The following is a 22,298-nucleotide window of genomic DNA, read 5'->3' as shown; positions in this document are numbered from 1 at the left end:
CTATGCCATAAAATAATATTCCTACTTCTTCCTTCTTCTGCTGAGCGGTAATGTGATACAGTCGTACATTCTGCCACAGCCCACACCTCCTGTCCCTCTGCCTCTAATTTCACCCCTGCCTCCTCATGTCCATCATCCCTCCCTCCCTCTCCTTGTCCGTTCTTCCTCCCTCTTACCCAGAATGCAACGCGGGCTGAGCAGGCTCAGCTGAGCTATAAAAAGGCATAGCATGGGGGAGGGAGGGCTGCCGTGCAGCAGGAACTGTGCAGACACACACACGGGGATCCAGGGACAGCAGCCCCCTTGCACTGGGATCTAGAGCCACAGCGCGACAGAGAGGTCAGTACAGAGGACAAAGGCTCCGTAGAGGAGGGGAGAGCAGGAAATGTGAGGGTCGAACTCTGTCAGAGGGTGGGATGAATACAGAGAGATGTCAGAGAGAAGGCAGGCAGAGTGGGCAGGGCTGTTTAATGGGATGGAGAGTGAGAATAACAGACCGAAATGGTGAGCTGTCATCCGGTTTCAGACTCTGTGGTTGGTCACACTGTTCAGGGCGGTTAAACTGTCAGCAGATCAGGCGTTTTCTGCTTAGTGCAAAGGCATGCAGCGCATGACATAACGTTTGCTAAAAATTAATAAATTAAACAATGCTTCTTGTTCTTCTCACAAACATTTCTGACATTGTGCTGCACATATCTCGCCTTTACTCTGATCCTCCTCCTGCATCCATTTAAGGCCATTTTCATTCAAGCTGCACTACCCGTTTAATTCCACTGCCATGCTTGCAGCTCCTGTAATGGTCATTAGTGAGAGACGAGGAGACTGAGTACTATTGATTCTTGTGAGTGAACCAAAGCTTACATTTGGGAACACAACCACACCTACAAAAGCCCCGGCTTACACCAAAATGATCTCGCTCCATCCTTTCACAAACAACATGCAATATCTCCCACTGCACTGACGTCAAAGGGTCCCCTGTTCTCTCTTAAAGGGACAGTACGCGCAATTAATTTGTGGCATAGTAACCAGCGCTGCACGGTGGGAATGAACTAATAGATCATGTGCCGGGTACTTTGTTTTCACTCCTGGAGCTTATACACAGGCTGTGAAAGCTTCAGCACCATGTGCTGTCTGAGAATGGGTGACATGCTATCCCTTAACAGCTGCAGAGTCTTTTTTTAGCAGTTAAAAAACAGTAATAAGACATGAGGGAGAGTCAGGCGAGACAGACTATCAGTGGGGGTGGGGTGAGTCACGTTTACCAGGTTATCTAAAGTATTTTTTATTACTTTAATCATGCAGTTTTAAGAGATGAATGCATTTTAAGTTAAACAATGTGGACACGTTGCTAGCACAACATTGACAGGCCTTTGTCCACCTCTAAAAGTCACGTTTAAACACCTGTCCAGGACTGATACAGCCTCTGCTGGGAAACACAGACACTGCAAGGATGCAATTTAGTCTTTCAACTATAGTAGGTTTCATGCAGCATTGAGTGCAAATTCCTCCTCAGCGAACTGTCACGAATTCACCGTCTCAGAACAAGAAAAATGTCTAGCGTGCCAAAGAAGCAGGGGACCCAGGCGATGGCACCATAATAGGCCACAGAGGGATTCCCAAACAGGCTCTGTGCTGACTCAGATGCCAGACGCAGATTGACATTTACACGGGGCCACGGGGTGAACGGCCGCTGACTTAAAACTGGACACCTGAGAAGCTGAACGGCCCGTGCTACTGAGGAGAACTGCATGTGAGAATCAGGGAACACGCTGGTAGCATTCGCAGCTTTGCGAAAGTATATCTCTTAATGGTGAAGCAGGAAACACACGCTCGCCATAAACGATATAGTAGAACTTTAATTCTGTTTTAACTCAGCTGCAGTGAAACAACTCGTATCAGCTTTTAGATACCCTGGAGTGTATTTATCAATCTGGCACAGCAGTGACAGATTTGCTTAAATAGCACGTTTGAGCCGGTGAGCAAACAGCCACATGGTCACAAGGTCAAATTCAAGTCTTGTAATCTAACACCACTCCCCCCGTTTGTGTTCCCTGCAAAGTAGGGCAAACAATATATGTAGGGTACAAGATTATACATCAAGACTTAGAGGAAATTCAAATAAATCTCATCTTATTTCCAGTCTTTTAAGTCTGTGTAAATTTAAATTCCCTCTGGTTGAAATATTCAGTCCATCAGGTGTGCAGAGGTTTGTAATTTAAATGTATTTTGTGTGCAGTATGTTCTTTCCTCCCTGGCGACCACGGCAGGATAATTAAATCTAAGCTTGGACTTCACCACGTAACCTTAGAAACGAGCCCTCTGACCTTTATCGCAAATCTTGTTTGACAAACTCGGACCAGAAACTTCTCGGGTTACTTGGTGACCACAGTGTCGGTGATGCAAGTTACCAAGTGACAAGTTAACGCAATAGCAAACTGTATTGAAAGGTGATTATATGTGTACGATGATAGAACATAATAGACAGTATATAATCACCATACTACACATTTCCAGCTGGTATTCTGACCTCAAATTAATTCCAAACATAAGAGGAAAGTAGCTGCATTGAAAATATGATAATGTATTTAAAATAGATGCAAAACAGAGAATTGAATTTAAATAAAGGCATCATCAAATAGCCCCATAGAGAACTTTTCTTAAGTCAAAGCAGATGCAAAGTGTTTAATTTGATGTAAGCAACACCTGTTAACCCGAGTCAGTTCTTTCAAACACTCCCATTTTCAACCCGAGGCATCAGAGGCAAGTCGAAAGTATTTATTTACACATTCCAGCATCAATGGCTCCTCTAACCTCCTTCCTCATTCTTCTGTCTCCTGTCCCTCAGTCTGCTTAAAGAGCATGTAAACAGGAAACCAAGCGGCTGTTGTCTTCTTTAGATATATTCAGTGCTGTTGATGCGGACGTAACAGGCATTTCCCGTCCCAATCAAATGTTGAGGAAGCAGAATTGTTGCGGGGTTCTTCTGAACAGCACAACTTAAATTAAATCCGACATCACAGCTACTTCTACAGAGGTGTCTTTAGTAAGTGAGGAACTGAAGGGTATCCAGTCCACAAAGACCAGCACACTGCCAAAGAAGTGGTGTTTTTGTTATCAGCAGCCTCACCATAAAGAAAGCACAGTTATGTAACAGAGGAAATGCTTTTAGGGAAATAATTGCAAGACCTTCATGATGCTGCTTCAACTAAACCAAAAATGAAACTGTTGTGGTAATCTGGTGGGGAGGAACAATGGCAAGAATTATTTTACAATCCAAGTTAATATTTGATAAACTTTCAAACAATAAAAGTGTCATTTGTCTTGTTGGACTGTTAACCCCTGCTGTCTAACGTAGGCTTACACTTTTCTGACATTAAAGAATGTCAGGTTACCGTGACAACGGACTCCCTCCTCAAAGTTTAACCTGATGACCTCACCTTGCAATATGCTGATGTATTTTGTTTTTATTCTTTATCATTATTTTATTATTTGATATTATTATTTTTATTACATCAATTATTTTTTGCTTTTTTTTATTTGCAGTTTTATTTGAATTTTTTATGTATTTATTTCACCTCACATTACATGTCCATGTTATTTCTGTTTTGTTTACTCCTAAAAACTAATAAAAAGAAAAGAAAAAATTAAGTTTAACCTGATAAAATGTCAATTTTGTGAAAATATCTGCTGTCGGAAATTAATTTCCTTTTTGTCTTTCTTTTAGTTGAAGGAAAACCCTCATCTAACTGAACACAATGGCAGGTAAATGATAAATCTTCTAACAATGATGAATGATGATGCTGACTTTTAAAATTAATCTTACAGAGGTGAACTAGAAGCAGACTCATGTTTTCTTAGACTCTACTGCCCTCTTCTGGTAGTTTCTGAGAATACAACTGTCTTACATTTTTCATTTGAAGACTTAGAGTTAGATACAGCATTTTAATTCTATTGAAAAATAGACTTTTATGGTTTTATGTTCAATCAACAACACATTTTAAAATAGTACAATATTAAAAGATACACTTACACACATAATCATACAATAAAGTTATATAGCAATATTTGCTCATTTGTTAAATTCAGACAAACTCAGACTTGTCTTATAGTGTCCTGGGAACAACATTTATCCCTGACAACATAACATAATTAGGTGACAACAGTTGCCGAGGCAACACTGTTTGAGTAATAGCACATACCTGCACCAAAGCAAGCGCATTCAAAACAGCCGAGTGGACCAGGCGACATTGTGCAGCTGAACAATGGAAAATATGTGTTCTGCTGATTCTACTGGATGTCTTTCCTTCACATGTAACCCTCAAGATGGTTTGTTACTGAAAGGTTTTACCCACCTGGCCTGAACTTTACTTATACTACACATATGGACTAATAACCTCTTCTGCTTATTTTCAGACAAAATTAAAGATGCCAAGATCATCTTTGTTGTGGGTGAGTACACCAAGTCAGGATTTTGCCTCATCTAGCACCACACACACAACATGTCTCTCATGCTAAACAGATGCTGTCTTTCTCTCTCAGGTGGGCCCGGCTCCGGAAAGGGCACCCAGTGTGAGAAGATAGTTGCAAAGTACGGCTACACCCACCTGTCATCTGGGGATCTGCTCCGTGCTGAGGTGTCTTCTGGCTCTGAGAGGGGCAAGAAGCTCCAGGCCATCATGCAGAAGGGAGAGCTCGTGCCCCTGGTAAGAGAGAGGGGTGCATCATTTAATTGTAATTTAAAAAGCATGGATCAATGCCTTTATAGTTTTACGATACCAAGTCAAGTTTTGTTAAATACAGCTACACTGCGGCTAAAACTACTGCAGGCAAATACACCAGTCGTGCTATGAAGGCTATTGAGTTTCAGTTGTTTCAGAGAGGTGTTGATCTAAATGTATGATCAGTTTGGAGGATGTAGCTCGAGGCGCTGTTGAAGTGGGTTGCATTTTATAGAAAGATTTAATTCTTTATCCCCTCATTGATATTTATGAGCAGGACAAAATAACAGAAGCACCTGCCTGTGCAATAAACTACTAGCAGAGTGTATTTTCTTCTAGAAGTGCCTTGTCATCGCGAAGGTTGATTACACTGTTTGGGTCTGCTTTCAGGACACAGTCTTAGACATGATTAAGGACGCCATGATCGCCAAGGCTGATGTCTCCAAGGGCTACCTTATTGATGGCTACCCCCGTGAGGTGGTGCAGGGTGAGGAGTTTGAGAAGAAGGTAAGCGAGGGGCGCGACACGGTGATCCATAACTCATCCAGCAGTCAACGCTGGGAAAACTTTAATCTAGCAAACCCGTCTCTGACCCCCCAGATCGGCAAACCCTGCCTGCTGCTGTACGTCGACGCAAAGGGCGAGACCATGGTCAAGAGGCTGATGAAGCGCGGCGAGACCAGCGGCCGCTCCGACGACAACGAGGAGACGATCAAGAAGCGCCTGGACTTGTATTACAAAGCAACCGAGCCGGTCATCGCTTTTTACGAGGGCCGCGGCATCGTCAGGAAGGTGAGTGTGCCTCCCATGTTAGTGAAAACTGAACACACATTGAAGTTGTGTGTAAAATCATGCATGTTTTTCCTGCTGCTTTGTCTAGGTGGACTCTGAGCTGCCGGTGGACGAGGTCTTCACCCAAGTCTCCAAGGCTATTGATGCACTGAAGTAAAACAACGTAACTGGATGAGCTGTGTCTGGTTCTTGTTGTTTTATTGTCTTTATTTTCTCTGAACCAATTTCATAAGGACAAAACAGGAACAGAAATAACGCCCACTCATCCTGGTTAAAAATACTGGAGGTCATTAAGGATCAAAGATGCCTTAACTCCTCCTTCAGAAACTGTAGGAATCTACAGTTTAAATCAGCATATCCATTCGTTCCTTAATATAGTTGTTGCTTCCTTGCTGTGCTTAACATGTATGTGGGTATATCCATCTCTAAAGGCACTGTGTACAGGAGCTGTCACCCGCCTCCTAACCTTTAAAGGCCTGATGCTAACTTTGGGTCAAACGTGCACTTTACACGCTCCTTTCCCCCTCTTTAACCCTGTCACTAAGAGTCCAGAGTTCATGGGAAAATAAAAGACGCCTTTATGACTGTGCCATTGAGCGATGGCAGGGATCGCTCACTGTGGACAAACTGGTGCAACTCTGCATACATGTTCATTAACTTACCATCCTTAACCAGTGGATTCCATACATTTTAACTATATTTAAAGCACAGAAAATATCTATTTTTTTCCATTGAGATGTACACATGTGTCTACAAAGTTGTATATGTACCAAAAGAAAATTAAAGGACAAGAAAAAATTATTCATATTAAAAATGATGCACTTTCAATGACATACATGCAAGCGACAACAACATACACACACACAAACAAGAGTCTTTGACAATGCTGCAAAGTTCAAAAGGAAATGCTTCTCCATCCAGAAAAACATGGCCAAGTTGCTGGAGCAAGTAGACACAACAGGATACCGGACACCCTGCTCCAGCCACAGTTCACCACTGTTATTAGAACTTTTCCTTTGAGCCCATGATGACCAACAGGTCTTCCTTTACCTCTCACCTTCCTCACACACGCAGACAAAAACACATCCAGCTGGCCAAGCAAACACTGCTGCAGGTATCCGGACTACCCTCCAAGGAGAGCTCTGATCATGACTCTGCGCCGTAGGGACGAGGAAGAGGAAAGCGGCTCCTGAGGGGGGACAGGATGTGTCCATCGGAAAGTCAATCATGAAAAGGCGTCTGTTAGCACTTTCATAAAGCCATCGAGGATGCTGCTTGAATGTGAGGAATGCACCGCTTACCTCATAAAGGTACAACACAAAGGGAGAAGAAAGGAGGTGGCAGTGGTATTTATCACGTACGGCAGGGAGAGAAAGAAAGAGACACATGCCTGTGAACTATGAGCCTACAAGGCAGTGATCCAGGGATCCTGAACAAATGATTTAGAAAGTTCATAGACAACCCGTTGACCTGGGAAGTGCACAACATTTTACCATTCAAAACAGGTGACATACACTATAAAGCCCCTTTGTGTAGGAACATTTCTGACCCCCTGTGGCAGCAAAGCACACAGCACCACAGCTAGAGTGATGGTAAAGCCTGCATCAATCAACTGAGGAGCATTTCTTTATTCATCACATGGACACAGAAGGTGTCGAGAATTTTATTTTCCACCTACTCGCAAAACCTAAAGTGAAATCCTTGTAATTGTCTTAATGTCCATAGAAATAGGTTTATAATCAAATTGGAAATGTAGCCTTCTGTACAAGGCTTCCACCATTAACCTGAAAGCTATGCGCACGCTATAAATGTGTCCGCACTTACTGCAGCTGCAGAGAGAGTCAACGAAAATCAGCAATAAGCATCACATAGCGGGCTGTGGCATGTGGCAGCTCAAACAAAATCAAGGCTTGGATCTCTGCATATTATATGTAAGCCCACATGACACTTAAGCTTAGAAATTAACTACTACATAGCTCCTGAAATCTAAAGAAAGGCTAAATACAGGGGTCAACAATAGCCAAAGCACAATGGCCCATGGGCTTAAAAAGCTACTCTGTGGCCACCCTATATTACATGGGTATAGGTGGACCAGTGTGGCCCCAAACTTTGAGCCCAACAAAGCCAGCTTTCGTTAGCTTACATCTGAAGTCCTTCACGTTAGCATTAGCAAAAGCTGATGCTCAAGCACTTGAACTGCTCCAGCATTAAAAGAGGTTAAGCAGGTGTAGCAAACACACTCCTACAGCAACTGGGTAAGGATGAAAAAAGGGTAGAGACGGAGAAAATATGTGTCAATTAAAAATAATTATTAATTTACATGTATTTCCTTTATACACTTGTCACAGTTAAGGTTGTGTTAAGTTGAATTAAATTGCCTATTCTATATTGTTTTAAGTAAGCGTAAATTTGAGCCACCAAAAACGTACTTTGGCCACCAAATTTAGGGGCTTGTTGGACTGCTGGGGGGCGAGTGTTGCACAAATATAAGGGCCTATTTATGCAATGTTAAAGGAGCAATTCTCCCCTGGAAAAAAGCCAATCAGTCAAAGCTGGCGTTCTCTGTAATCGGTAGAAGCAATTATATTTGAAATTGGCGCCATAGCTGTGGAGAAAGTTGTACAAACAGCTCGTGGTTTGGCACATTCTACATTCGTAGAACACCCAGCATGCATTGCACCCCTCCCTCTGAAAGGAACGGCCCAGCGAGAGGCGCTGGAGTGAAATACTACTGTTTCGCTGCAGGCAATGGCTCAGAGCGGTACAGAGTCTAAAAACATCTTCGGGTCTGCAGTCTACATTTCAAACCTGACGATTTTGAACGGGACATGACATTGGAGGCGGGCGAGATTGAAGAAGTAAAGTTTAGCAAGCTCCCTCCGCCAGACTACGTAAAACGCGTCATCTGGCAGAGGTTTTCCAGGGCCCATTGAAGAAGTGGATAGCGTCCTCCAAAGGCACAGAGAGAAATTGCATTTTTTATCTACCATAATGACATTAGCGCCCCATAATAGCATGTTAGGACTGAGGTAAAAAAATCTGCAAACTGGCCCTTTAAGTGGCCATAAAGTATCTCATGGAAAGCATGTAGGCTCAGCAAAATTAATACTTTACTAAAAACCTAACAGCACTATCAGGAACAACATGGTGCTATATTCAAAAGTAAGAGCTGATTTTTCGAGTAGTATGTTTCTGTATGACTTTGTAAGGCTGACAGGCTCGTATCAGTCTCGGATATTAGAGCTGCAAGGCCATGCGTCAGATCCCCCCTCGGAGGACGATAAGGAAACGACTAAGCTGGCACATACACTTTATTCTCTCTCTCTCTCTATCTCTCTCTCTCTAAGGCTATGTAATGTGGCGGACTGGCTGGCTGGCACCACAGAGACCCCGGTGGCACCGTGCGGGAACCAACGTCAACCTATGATGAAAGACGATGGCCGATTGTTTCCTGTTATTGAAACACTACTCATGGGCGGGGGGTAGAGGGTCGGGGCTATGCTCCAATAAAAAAGGAAAGCCATTGAAGGAGAGTGCTACTGTAGAAGTGTCCTTTGGCCAGCCTCAGATGTGATGAAGTACCTGGAATGAATGCCAGCAGTGACATATGCCTCGGCGAGTTAATCCAAGCTGTGTCAACCGCTAGAGGATAGCAATCATTTAAGTAACACAGAGTACAAGTAGAGTAAAATTGTCTGTGCTTGGTGTTGCAGCCTGTGTGCTTTTCTTTGTTCGTGCTGCCTGAAGGAATGAGGTCAAATCAAGTTCAGAGTCAATGAGCAGAATATCAAGTAGTCTGAGGATACGAGGCTGTATGTACGTACGACTGTTGTTAATGCACTGTGGGATTTACCTGTCAATTAGTCCAATTAGTCCATTAAGCACCTGTGATCTGCAGTCGTGGATTAAACTGACTAGCCCTGCAGATCAGATTAAGAGCACATTAAGCTCCATTTAAAACTAGGAGGCACTTACAGTATGTTGTATTTATAGAATCTTGTGCATGTGATTACTTAAGATTTAGATCAGGCATTTTCGTTTATATGGTTCTCAAGAATCTTTTATTAACAGTGGCTGGACTCATCTAATATTTCTGCTACTAAGAAGTATTGGTCAGTTTGTCAGGACAAGCCTGCCCTGGAAGATACAGAGCAAGCAATTATTGTTTTGCTCTGCAACTATGCTACATTGGTTTTTGTCATACTGTCTGTATTCTAAAAAACTCTGTGACAAATTTAAAGTTTCAGATAACATGCGAAGGTTGTATTTTTTTTTACTGATGGAGGCAATGTAAATACTTTATAACTATATACGAGACTATATAAGAAAATGTTGTTCATTACAGTATTGCAATCATAGACTGTATAAAAAGATGGACGACATGACAGCTCCCTACAAGTAAAGCGCCCCCTGTTGACTGGCTGCAGTATAGGTCATAATGCCCGCCTCCTCCATGTTAACAGATGGGACATGAGTCAAACTATAAAATTAAAATACACAGTAAATAAATGTTTCTCAGACATGGTTTCTGTTATTATAGTTAGTTCTTAACATGCTGATTTACGTGCAGCCAATCTGTTCTGGATAAGCAGAGTAGAGGAGGAACGGCGAGAGGAGAAGTAACTAAAACAATCACTACAGTCACAAGAAGCTGTTCTGCTGTTAAACACGCCGGCGTGAGGGATCCTTGCTGGTTTTTTTGGTAATTTAAGTGCGCGTTTTGGTTAGCAGAAGCGGCTACGGCTGCTCCACCCGTCGGTCTCTACTGCGCAGCTCTGGCTCCAAATTACGTGACCAACGCAAGATGGCAGCTCCTATCATCAATGCAATCTATTGATTGCAATATATTGCAATATATAGAATTGTAATTGATGCATTTTGATAACTATTGTATCGCCACTTTCTTGCAAATCCACAGGCCTACTGCGTTCTGTGATTTGCAGGTACAGTATGTTACTAAGCCAAAAATTACTTCATATACTCCCTTTGTCTTCTTTTTATTATCAGGATTAGGAACAAACTTAACTGAAAATAGCTTCCATGGCTTTTCACACTGAAGAGAAAATGGAACAGCATAGAGCTTCTGTCTGCTCTCCTGTTGCTGTTAGTTCAGCACAAGGTAAAAACACACAGAGGGATCGACAGAGCTGTTTGCTACAGCAATTTTGCAATTATTCTGAATGATTCCTAAGCATTGTTGGGAGTCTACTCTATGTGTGTTTTTTTCTGTCTGTTCTTCCTCCATTCCAACAGACTTTGTGTGGAGTGTTGATTCGATGTAATGATGACTCCTCTGAGTCTGGTCAGTACAGAAAGGATGTTGTGTCTACTCTCTGCGACAGTCTGTTTTTCCTGAGAAAGTAGCAGTGCTACAGTAGCTAAAGATCCTCTGAGAGAAGTTCCTGCTGTTTCTCAATTTTAGGTCCCATCAGAATAAATTAGATTATAAATGACTGAAGATGTAATAAAAAAAATATTAAACCAATAAAAAATATGATATGAAAGTACTTTTCAAAGTAATTTTTCCCCCCAGTAAATTATTGTTCCCAACACATACACATAGTTACATACAGTGAGGTCACAGAAATTACATAAATCTCTTTTATAATAATGTGTTCTGACTTTACAGGGCCCAGACACCCACAGCACACCCACCACAGAGGTGTTTTCACTTATTTTGTTTTATTACACCTCCTCTCAGGTCTGTGTGGGCACGTACAGACTGAGCTTGATAGACCTATTTCAAGGGAAACATTTTGGCATGTCACAGTTGGGAAAGCACAGGTGTAAATAATAGAATTAATGATGGCTGGATTCTACTTAGTTGTTTCCGGTCCTGCTATTTTTCACTGCAAACATCTTGGCCTGTCATAGCAGGAAAGGAACAAGTGTGATTGATAACACAACCCGCAATGTATTTAGTTTATCCAGTTCCAGGGTTGTGGTATTGTGCATGCTGGCTCACTGGCATTGCCTACTGGGGAAGTGATCCATCGTAAATTAAATTTGTGTCATCTGTGCTTTTCCTGCGGTGATAATTCAAAATGTCTGTGGTGAAAGGTGTATTGTGCACGCTGGCTCACTAAGTGTCTTCTCAGTCCACCTGTTTTTATGTGCATTTTTAATTTGCCATATAAAAAAAATAACCAGAATGGAAATTCCCTGAATTAAATCAGGTGCATTAAATCCCAATTTCTTTTTATGACTTTCTGGAAATGTAATAATAATTTGAGCTTCATTTGGGGGGACACTTGACTGCTGTCATGTCTTACTGGAAGACTTGAATGTAATGTCATTATAATGTCATTAGTAGCACCTGCGCTTTCTCCACCCACTCACTATTTGCAATGTTATATATTCTCTAAAAAGCTTACTGGTGAGAAATATATGAAACTGCAGATGGTTAGGAATTATTATCATTTTACATCATGGCTGAGACTTAAAATTGATAAGGGTAAATTCAGTGCACTACATGGTTCAAACTCGTAGGGATTCAGAACACAACTCTAGCAATGACATACATAGCTAATTAGGCTAATCAGAATAACTGAAAACACCTGGCAGTGAGTATGAGTGGTCTTAAAAAGTAACCAGTACATCAAATCAAGTTTACAGTAATTTACAGGAACATTTAAAACTGACTGGGCAATAACTAGAAATAAGTTACCAAGTATCCAGAAAACAAACATGAGTTAGCGCCTCTGTAGGCTAGCTAAACAAAGTTAGCTGACGTTAACTTACATGTTACACCTGCCGGGTGGTCCTCTGCAGCGGCCTCCTCTATACCCTGTTTTCCTAACGAATCGGCCTGTCGTTGCTCCTTTGGTCAGAATTTTCTTGCTCCTCTTCGGTAGGTACTACAGACTGTGAAAGGTTATGTTACAATTGAGCTAACAGGGTGTTGTTTACACCGTTGTATGCCTCGTCGACGGTATTGTAAATAAACTTGTTCACTTGAACATTTTGCCGCATAAACATCGACTTTTTCTCTTTGTCCCTGACCTTCTCCCTCTATGTTATCGCTTTTCGGGTCATTTGTTATCTTTTTTTAATTGTATTTCAATTCAACACCGATAAAAACTCAATGATTCAACTTCGCTTTTTGATAACGTTCGGTTATTTCCCGCTTGACCTCTGACATCACATGGACGAATCCACTTGAAGAGGTGAGGAGGTGACACGGCCAGGACCACTTCATCTGTCTCAAAGGAGCCACTTGTCATTTTGGGGTTTTTCAAACCCCTTTCAGATGGGCTCTTCCAACATAAAGCAGTTAACGGATGGCAGGTAATTTATATTGCCAATTTCCCCCCATAGATTTGCTAAAACTAAGATTGCCAGCTAGAGCCTGGTCATTGCCAAAGTTAATGGGCTTTGTAAGCTTTATAATTTATGAGCATATCCGGAAGATTATGGGGCGGACAAATGGGAGTTTGAAGGTAAAGTCGAAATGTTACAGTATGACATGATTTTAAGGTCCACTTTAAGATAAAACACGACAGAACACAAACCTAGAAATTTACTAAACTAGTGGGCCATAAGTGTGACGTTGATAGGTTTTAGCATGAACACCCTGAGAGATTTAAGGCAGTATTGAAAAGTTTGTGCTACTGGAGCAGACGATGCTTTTATGCTTACAGAAAAGATATTATTATTATAATATTTATTTATTCATGTTATTTAGTTTTAATGTAATTATTTTCTAAATAATTTATTATTGTTTAATAAAAGCTATATGTATGTCTTTATGTATATATAATGTACATGTTGACAGAATTACAATACATATGTTTTTTTCTCCTCTATATAGTTTTCCTTTTAAATTTATTTATTTGTAATTTGAGTACGGGGACCTAGTATTAAATATAAAATAAAGTTAAGTGACAGAAAATCACATATGACGCAATCTTAGAACTGGGTTAAGATTTGCATGTGTTTTTAATAGACTCTCTGTTGACTAGACAATGCTTTGACAGGGCCCGCACCTACTCGGAAAAGGGAAAAAAAGAAAAAAAGGAAAAATGCCGGTGGGAGGGCTACAAAAGTAAATCTGCACCGCCCAGGCAGCACAGAAAGTTTGGAAAGTCCTGACACCGTTACATCGCTGAATGCAGCCGAATCCTCTCTCCTGGATTATAGCCCACGCCTGCTTTATTCAAGAAAGCAACTTTATTTGTAAAGTAAGTTTCGTAATTTTGTTTCCACTTTTCTATTGTCGCAGTGACGTTTGGTCTATTTTATTTCCCTGATAGTAGCCCATAGAAGGCAGGAACTTTTAAAGTCTTTTCTTAGTGCTCTATCAGTCCGTTACATGACTAATGTTAACCGAATAACGGTAGGAAGTGCGAAATATTACAACAAGGCGTCATGGGTTAAAAAAAAGAAGTCTTATGGAAGAGTTGCCGACTTTTCATTTTGTTTTCTCGGCTCATTAATTTCATTAGCCTATCGTTATTTTATTCTATATAAGTCGACAGAACTGCATATTTCACGAATTGTGTTTGTTATATGTGTACTTTTAACAAAATTGTCGCCGGTTGAAGACATTTCTCTTGAAGTAACATTCCGGGAAATAACTTGACTCTTTGTTTTACTTTGAAAGTACACAAACAGTTTACACAGGCTCTTCCTCCCCTCTATATGAATCATATAACAAGAGCAGCCTCCTCCTTATCTGATCTGGGCATTGTGATATTATTTAAAGAAAGCCATGCCGTAGTGCTTCCTGACAGAGTGGGCCAGAAGTAAGTGACCAGCGGATAACCCTCGGGTGCTGACCCTCATTGTGCATCAGGAAGAGGGACAGAAATATTGCGGGACTTACTGTCTCTGGCGGAAAATCCGGTCATCCCACTGCAGGAATTTAAGACATTTGATCAACACGTTAGTGTTGAATAGATTGTGTAAATGACCGATGACCCTTTTTGTTATCCCTTTTTTATTTTGATGCCTTTAATCAGATGTTTTGGAGGTAGACTGCACTTATCAGATAATTTATTGGTGTGATAACCTCACACACAATGGTTGTTTTAACATTACACCTTCAGAATAAGAGTCATGTGCTTGGTTGTGACAGCTGCTTACTTCCTTATCAACCATCACATCTCTTCACTGACTCCAGCCCCCTTTTTTTCATGACCTCTGACCTTTTAGAGTCTGAAATTGTCTGCTCTACTCCTTCCACAGTCATTGCTGCTCTGACACCAGACAAGGTTACTTCAACCTCCCTGAGTACCTTCGACTTAACTTCCAAACCATCACCTCAAATTTAACAGAGATGGAGGGTCATATGACGCAACTTGCCCTGCTTCTGTGCATCACTGTTGCTGCCTCTGGTAAGTCCAGCAGCCGAGTTGTCAGTTCTTTCAGGTCTTTTGTAACTGGATTTTAATTCTAAAATGTGCATTTATTGGCTGTTTGATTTAGTGGATTTTAAGCCCACAGGGACATATTTCTTTCAGTGCAAGTTCAAAGGCAGATATTAATCTTCCCTTGTACTCTGCTCTGACGTCATTTCATTATCAAGACATAAAAGAGTGTTATTTGCTCTTGTGTTTTGTTCCTGCACACTAAATCAGGGTTTTACAACCAGTCTGAAGGGAGCGAGTTTGTGCAAAATTGTCATTTTGTTTGCTTTTTCCTTACAGCAACCCAATTATTAAACACCTTATTATATTTGTATAGAGTAGGGAGACTATTATTTAATCACTGAGTCATACTGGGCAGCATTTGTTTGAGTAGTTTTAAGACGATTTCATTGAAAGAGAGTCGAGGCACAAGAAGCAAAAAAAACATGTGCGGCGCTCTTACAGTTTTGTGATCCACTCCCTCACTCCACACTTAGCCCGTGGCGGCCCATAACAAATTCAAACCTGTAATCCATACAAGGTGGCAAAGAGATGTGAACCCCCTCCGTGCCCTCAGGCTGTAATCCAGACTCGTACTCCGGCTCTGCTCTCCTGCTTTCGAGGTGTTAGGGTCGAAACTTCCCTGCGGCGATGTTTCACACGGGGTGGCCACATGGTTTTCAATTAAAACAACACTTCTGTGAGGTTTTGTCTTTATTTTGAAATCAAGCAAAACTTTATGCACTGCGGTCAAAAAATATTGATATTACAGTGAAAACGTTTGATTGGCAGTAAAATGTTTAACCTATTCTGTTTGAGAGCACAGTGAGACAGTATTTGCTTTTTGTGCAAACCCACTGACCTTATCATAAAAGTTGCTTTATGTTACAACATTTCAAATCTGTTAGAGATCAACTTGTAAACCCTTCAAGTGTGGTGATTATAATCTATAGACTTCATTGAGTATGAAACTGTCGCATGTTAAAACTACATATATATAAAACCCTCTTTAAACTCTCTGCAATGAGCATCTTTGTAACAGCAAACTGTATGTAAAGTACAATTTCCCACGGACTCTAAATGTCAAACAGAGCATAATGCACCACCCTCTTATGTAATACAGTTTCAACATAAACAGTCAGCGAAATAAGAGCCTGCATTTATTTCACAATGCTGCACTCGAAGGTGAAAGAAGCACTTAAAAGTGCCAAATAACCTTTCTCTCACTCTGTGTTTATGAACATATTCATCGGGAAAATAAACCGTCTTTTTAAATAAAGCCAAACTAACAAGCCAACATAACTCGTGCCAGAAAAACAAGCTCTGCATCTGGCCTCCGCTCTGACCTCCCGTACGACGAATCACAATATTGCCACCAGTGTTAAACAGCCTCTCAGCAGGGCGCCGGTGGCAGCGATGCAGAGGTGGTGTTTTTTTTTTCCGGCCAACTGGCAGAGTTTTTGCGGAGTTGACCTCGTGTAGCTTCCACTGCAGGGGATCCGTCTTACTGTCTTCTGCTGGAGTCTGCGAGGAGCTGTTTAGCTCAGCCCTTAATTGCCTCTGTGATACATAGCCCTGAATTCTCTATCAATTCTTTTTCTGTCCTCGGAAGAAGCAGGAAGGATTTTCTCTTCCTCTTAGTTATGCTGCAGAGAAAGCTGTGGCACAGACAGACGCTGCTCTCTGACCCTGTTTACTGACTGTTGAGGCATTAATCAAAACATCTGTGTGGCATGTAGGAGCTCCTCTGTGTAGTGCGTTGGTTATTCGTCACTATAGTGTCCAGTATTGTCATATGAATGTGTCATTCTCTCTGATATTGTCTCCTGAGCTTAGTCCTGTGTTGCTGTCGGACAAATGAATCACAAAAATTAGATGTGACACACTGAAACAAACGTGCGAAATCCCCGACTGAGTAAGGCACAGCACCCATATAATTTACGGTGTGATATGTTTTTTACTAGCATTGTCGCCAGCTGCAGGTCACCGTGGGAGCATCCACAATGTCAAAGTTCCTGAAAAGAAGAAGTAAACACAGAGAAAGTAAATCAAAAACAGCCCGCGGCCTGCAACAAATCCCACGACACTCCCTGCCAGTTACAGGCGACCATATATTGGGTTTTTACTGGAGCTCGGTTTTGCTTCAGCTTTACTCAAACTTATTATATGTTTGACCCCGTGTAAGCTCCGCGATATCAGGCTTATTAAATCCTTATGTGAAGCAAGGTCTGAGTGTACGGGAGCTATTACTTGCACAAGTAAAGCAACGCCAATATTTTTCCAAAGCCAGATCTACAGTGTAGATATTCTACTGCATTATATATGACAGACGTAATCCTCTGACTCTACTGAAGGTTATGTATCTAAGACTCGTGTTGCTTACACACTTCATTTCCTGCGACTGGAAACTTCCCAAGAGCACCCCCCTGGGTTTGCTGCCATCATGTATTTATACACTTTTAAAGACGCAGTATTAAAACAGGAGGATTATTGGACGGATTGGTGTTTTACGACAACATTATCACATTACTTGGGAACACTTCCATGCTTATAGGCTGTTGTGTAGTTTCAGATCTTCCCACTGAGGTGCATTGCCAAGTTTATCTAATACCAGTGGATGGAATTATGGGTAGTGTTGCAGCTCTAGATAAACTTTCTCACCAATCCTCCAAAATGTAAGGACTTTATAGTTGATGGAAAATGCTGGAAGGCTGGTTCAACTAGAAATGTTATTACTGTAAAATTCGGTGTATAAGATGCACTTTTATTACATTTTTTTTCATCTAAAAAGTGGGCTGCGTCCTTAATACCGGTGCGACCAATGTACCAGTATAAAATGCAGAGAGAGGTTATTGTCTGCGCTATAAGCTACCTAAAGTTGTCGGTTGTTAAGTGGTGACATCACACCTCCGCTTTAAACTGTTTCCGGGTCCAAACCGCTACAACGTCTCCTACGCATGGCATGGCATTATGTGCTCTTATCTCTCGGTCTGTCTGCCCGTGGTGTATGGGTCTGCACAAACGCAGGAAGCGTACCTGTGTTAGGACAGAACTGGGAGGGGAAACTCTTGGTGGGTCAGCTGACTCACCTTGGACTTTATGTCTAAGGTGGTCGAGAGGAACTTCTTGGAGGGCTTCCGATCTATCTCCTTTCACTAAACCTTCAGTGGTGCCTTAAATTAAGGTGCTGTTACACAGGGTAGAATCCGCTTGTTGATCAGTCCCTGGCATGTTGAACAAAATGTTCTCAGCTAAAATAATCTAAAGCGATTCATGTCATGTTTTCACACAATCAAAGAGCCATGGTTTGAACTTTTCTTTTGGCCTCGAGGAAGCTCCAGCAAACCCCGTTATTGTGTTACATATTTTACCCAGATGATGGCGCTATAATCTCGCTAAAGTTGTCGGTTGTTGAGTAGAGACGTCATGTCCGGGTCCAAGCCGCTACAACGTCTCCTATTTACAAAATGCCGCAGTGCTGTTTTGTGTTTTCCTTGATGTTTTAAGCGAGGAAAACTAACTTGATTGTTGCTAACGCTGCGTCACGGACATGCCCCGACATGATCGCCTGTGCAGCCGCCATCCCCACAACAATCAACGTTACCGTAGGCTGCCAGCTGCCGCTACCTACAGCACCGGTTGCTAGCAGGATTGCAAACTGGACATGGCGAAAACTTGTGTGTTTTGAAAGTGTGTTAAATGAAAATAAATTGAAATAGTGTTGAAATAACTTGTATACACGTTTTTATTAATAAAAAGCCATAGAAAACCTTTTTCCCTCTGACTGCATCTTATATTCCGGTGCGACTTATATTCCAGATTTTACGGTAAGCCCACAAGTTTCAAGGTCTTAAGTTCCAGCATTCGTTTCCTGTCTAAAGAGCCCAGACACAGCTCTTAATTTTACCCTGAAGTTTGACAAACATGCACACATTTTGTCGTACCAACCTGTTTTCATCAGCTCTGGCTTATTTATGAAAATCAACCACCACTACCCATCTCCTTAAATCTAGAAGAGCTCATCCTTTCATCCACCTCCCTCCATGATTATTAAAATCCCCTATTTGTCGAGATCAGTCGGGCCTCCGTCTTGTTTACAGCTCACCCATAATCTCTGGACAGGCTTCTGTCAGGCTCCAGTAAAACAGACAGCATCACACCGGTCTTAGTTTCACCACGCTGCCTCCCTGTGAGGTTAATTGTGTTTAAAATTTTTTGCTGTTTGTTTTGAAGGCCTTACATGGTCCAGCCAGCGGGTTTATCTCTGAGCGCCTGCGGTGCCACGATTTGTCTAAATCCCTTTAGTCATTTAACTGGGGGTATTTGTTTGTGCCAAGATCATACAGGCGGAGTTGCCTGTGCCATGCTGGAATTCATTCTCCCTGTTTGTTTGGTCAGCTGAGGCCGTCATTTTTTCACTTTAGTTTTCATGTTTTTTGGACCTTACTTTGTTTATCTTGTTTATTTCAGTCTTTTTGCTCCGAGGCAGCTGAAAAATGTTCTTGCAACTTTCGTTTGATGGCGTTTAGGGAACATATTTAATGAAGCATCTTTGCTTCCATAAAATTGAAACGTATATTTTAACATGAATCTTTAAAAGACGGCTCAAAATTGGAGTAGCAAAGGCCAAAATATTCTAACTTTTAGATTGTTTAATGGTTTACTGCTGTAAAAAAACACATTTCCCATAATGCAACCTGATTATGCTCGTTCATCAGACCTTCTCTGCCTAGTTATAGTACATCTTTACAAACCCTTGACCTTACGTTTGTTACACAGGCTTACTGTTATAAATTCTCCATGTGCAAAGTTGATACCCTGATGATGTCATCAGGAAGATAACCCTGATGACATCATCAGGGTTATCTTCCTTAATTTGACCAAACTCCTCCAGAGCAGCAGAAGACGTAATACCACAGTTTTTTTGTAGTAGTCCTGATGATGAGTAAACTAAGCTGCAATTCTTAAAGGTGGTGGAGTTAGCATACATGTTCTTTAAATAGCTAGCATTGCTAAGCTAATATAACTATAAGGTGTATAAGGTATAATAATGAAAGTTTCCAGATTCTGCCATAGAAGATTATATGTTTCTAAACTACTGTACTTTCAAGTGGCAAGCACAACAACCGCGACCACTTAAGCTGCCTGTAGCAGTCAGACTTTTGAACAATTATCTATGCGTCTGACTGAAGTCTTTGTATGTAGTGATTTTATCCGCTGTGTGCCCGGCATTTCCTGCCAGGGAAGTAGTGTTGAATATGCCCCCCGCTGCAACAACTTTCCCAGTGGGAGCCGGGCATCATGATGTCAGCCGCCAGACCTCCTGCTGCATTTTCTTCCTACCCCAGAGTCTCCCTCCACGGGCTGGAGGAAAAGCACAAAAGTGATTAGCTAGCCGCTGGGGGTGGAAGGAGGGAGGGAGGGGTGTCTGAAGAGGAATCTTAAAGAGGGAAAAGAGAGCGAGACAGACCGACAGACGAGAAGAGATAACAGAATTCATAAAGACTGATTCATGGAGACAGTAAGGGAGTGGGGGGTCAAATTCGTGTGACTGTCAAAGAGCAGATAAGTAGTTCAGAGGGAAGATGTGGGGAAATAGGGGATTAAAAGAATGGGGAGATAGGAAAAAAGAACAAGACGGGGATAAAAGAAGGGAGACATGGTGATCCAGTTAAATTAAAAACTAAAGAATAATGCAAATAAAAGGCTGAGTAATAAGACAAAAAAAACTTAAGATTAATTTGTTAGCTGGCAGAAAGGATTAAAAAAAAAAAGTTGGAAAGAGATGACAAAGGTTTCTCAGAAGGCACGCTAAGCCCAGAGGGGGAAAAAAGAGAAAGAAAAAAACATCATGTTAAATATGGCGTTGAGAGTCAAAACAGTCCACTTCCCCTGTTTGACTGCAGTGAGCCAGCGCAGCCTGCAGTCAGACTGGGTGGCAGGGAGACGCGACCACTTGTCGCTGCCTCAGACCGATTTCAATCTCCTCCAATGTTATGCCCCTCCCAAATAACAATCCATTTCTGACTGCCTCGCTTTTCCTCTGTTTGAATACAGACGGCAGTGTGAAGGAGAGCCTCGGTGCAGTTGTTCTGTTAGTTCCCACATGCTTTATACCGGATTACGCTGCACTGTTTATTGAGACTGTAACATGCAATGTGACATATATATATAATGCTGTGTGTGGGATCCTTAAGAAAAAGAAATGACGGTAATGCTTTATATTAAGGTCCTTGTAATAAGCGTTAGTTAATAGGTAAGAAGACCCTTATAAGATGCTTATTAACATTAAATATATGTTAATAAGACGATAGAAATGTCCATAATAGTATCATAATCATGTTTATTGTTAGATTATAAGACATTTATAAGCACTTGTTGTTCATAATAGCATTACAAACTCATTGAGTCTTACTCACTTATTATGCCTTTTTTAAGCCTTTACTAAGCTTAATACATACTTAGTAAGCGCATAGTTAATTACTAATTATTGCATAATAAACACTTGTTTATGCTTTTTGCAGCTACTCTATCTAAAGCGAGAACAGTGCCTTATTAAGGTTAATAAAGCCTTTATTATGCACGTATTAACAGTTAACGCTGTCCTTTTTGCAGCTCCCATTTGTAATAAGCACTACATGGGGAGGGGGTGAAGGTGGATAAAATGTAAATAAATGATTACATAAAAATGAAATGTTTTAAGCGTCAGACAGTTCCTCTGAATTTAAATGTACATGTTGACACGGGTTTTGTGTTCCCGTCTTAGCCAATCGGAACCGAGGCAATAATTACCCGGGTCTGAATGCCGATTGTCACCTTTCCACTCAGAAAAAAAGACGGGTGTTTGCAGGATTTTTGACCAGTGGGAAAGGGGATTAAGAGAGTGATCTACAAAAACTCAAAAACAGTTCAATATTTCAACTGAACATTATAAAAGAGATTTTTAAAAGGCAATTACATGAATAAAAAGTGCATACTTTTAATAACACTTATAGTCTTATTAACACATGTTTAATGTTAATAAGCATACTCTAAGGGTCTTATTACCTATTAACTAACGCTTATTACAAGGACCTAATTGGGTTTTGTTTTGGTATTAGTTTTGAATGATAAAAAACTTTGGAAAAAGAAAGAAAATTATCAATAAATACACAAGATTTTATTACCCAGAACACTGTGCAGCAAACTCTGCAGACCTCTTGCGTTATATCCCCATTTTTCTTTCACTTTCTATTACTGGAAACATATTTTAAGCTCACCTTGCCATGAGAGGACTCTGGTTTCTGTAAATTGTGTTAAAAAGTATCCTCATGCGGAAAAAAAGGTGCACTTTTAGGTGAGAGTCTAAAAATGACAACCCTTTCACACTGCATACACCGTCTGATCTTCACCTCTGTGTTACATAACCATGTCTCCTCTCAAGCATTAGCCGAGCCTGACT

General features: G+C 41.2%; 2 protein-coding genes across 3 annotated transcripts in view; both read left to right on the top strand.

The window, feature by feature from the left end:
* The first annotated feature begins 245 nt into the window (after window positions 1-245).
* ak1 (adenylate kinase 1) lies at window positions 246-5,682 on the top strand. The gene is made up of 7 exons (XM_069673377.1): window positions 246-339; window positions 3,725-3,762; window positions 4,414-4,449; window positions 4,540-4,703; window positions 5,109-5,225; window positions 5,319-5,510; window positions 5,599-5,682. Exons 2-7 carry the CDS (start codon window positions 3,756-3,758, stop codon window positions 5,665-5,667), a joined length of 585 nt encoding a protein of 194 aa, XP_069529478.1. The 5' UTR covers window positions 246-339; window positions 3,725-3,755; the 3' UTR covers window positions 5,668-5,682.
* A 7,915-nt stretch (window positions 5,683-13,597) lies between these two features.
* eng (endoglin) overlaps window positions 13,598-22,298 on the top strand; it is a 48,976-nt gene continuing 40,275 nt past the window's right edge. For both annotated transcript variants that reach the window (XM_069673594.1, XM_069673593.1), the window contains exons 1-2: window positions 13,598-13,690; window positions 14,697-14,845. In XM_069673594.1, the coding sequence (XP_069529695.1) occupies window positions 14,788-14,845 (58 nt within the window). In that variant the 5' untranslated portion in view covers window positions 13,598-13,690; window positions 14,697-14,787. The remainder of the gene's footprint in view (window positions 13,691-14,696; window positions 14,846-22,298) is intronic.

This window comes from Semicossyphus pulcher, unplaced genomic scaffold (assembly GCF_022749685.1).
Source record: "Semicossyphus pulcher isolate SPU_LCO1_2020_fin unplaced genomic scaffold, fSemPul1.0.p SCAF_22, whole genome shotgun sequence".
Lineage (NCBI taxonomy): Eukaryota > Metazoa > Chordata > Actinopteri > Labriformes > Labridae > Semicossyphus > Semicossyphus pulcher.
This window is presented reverse-complemented; position numbering and strand designations above follow the sequence as displayed.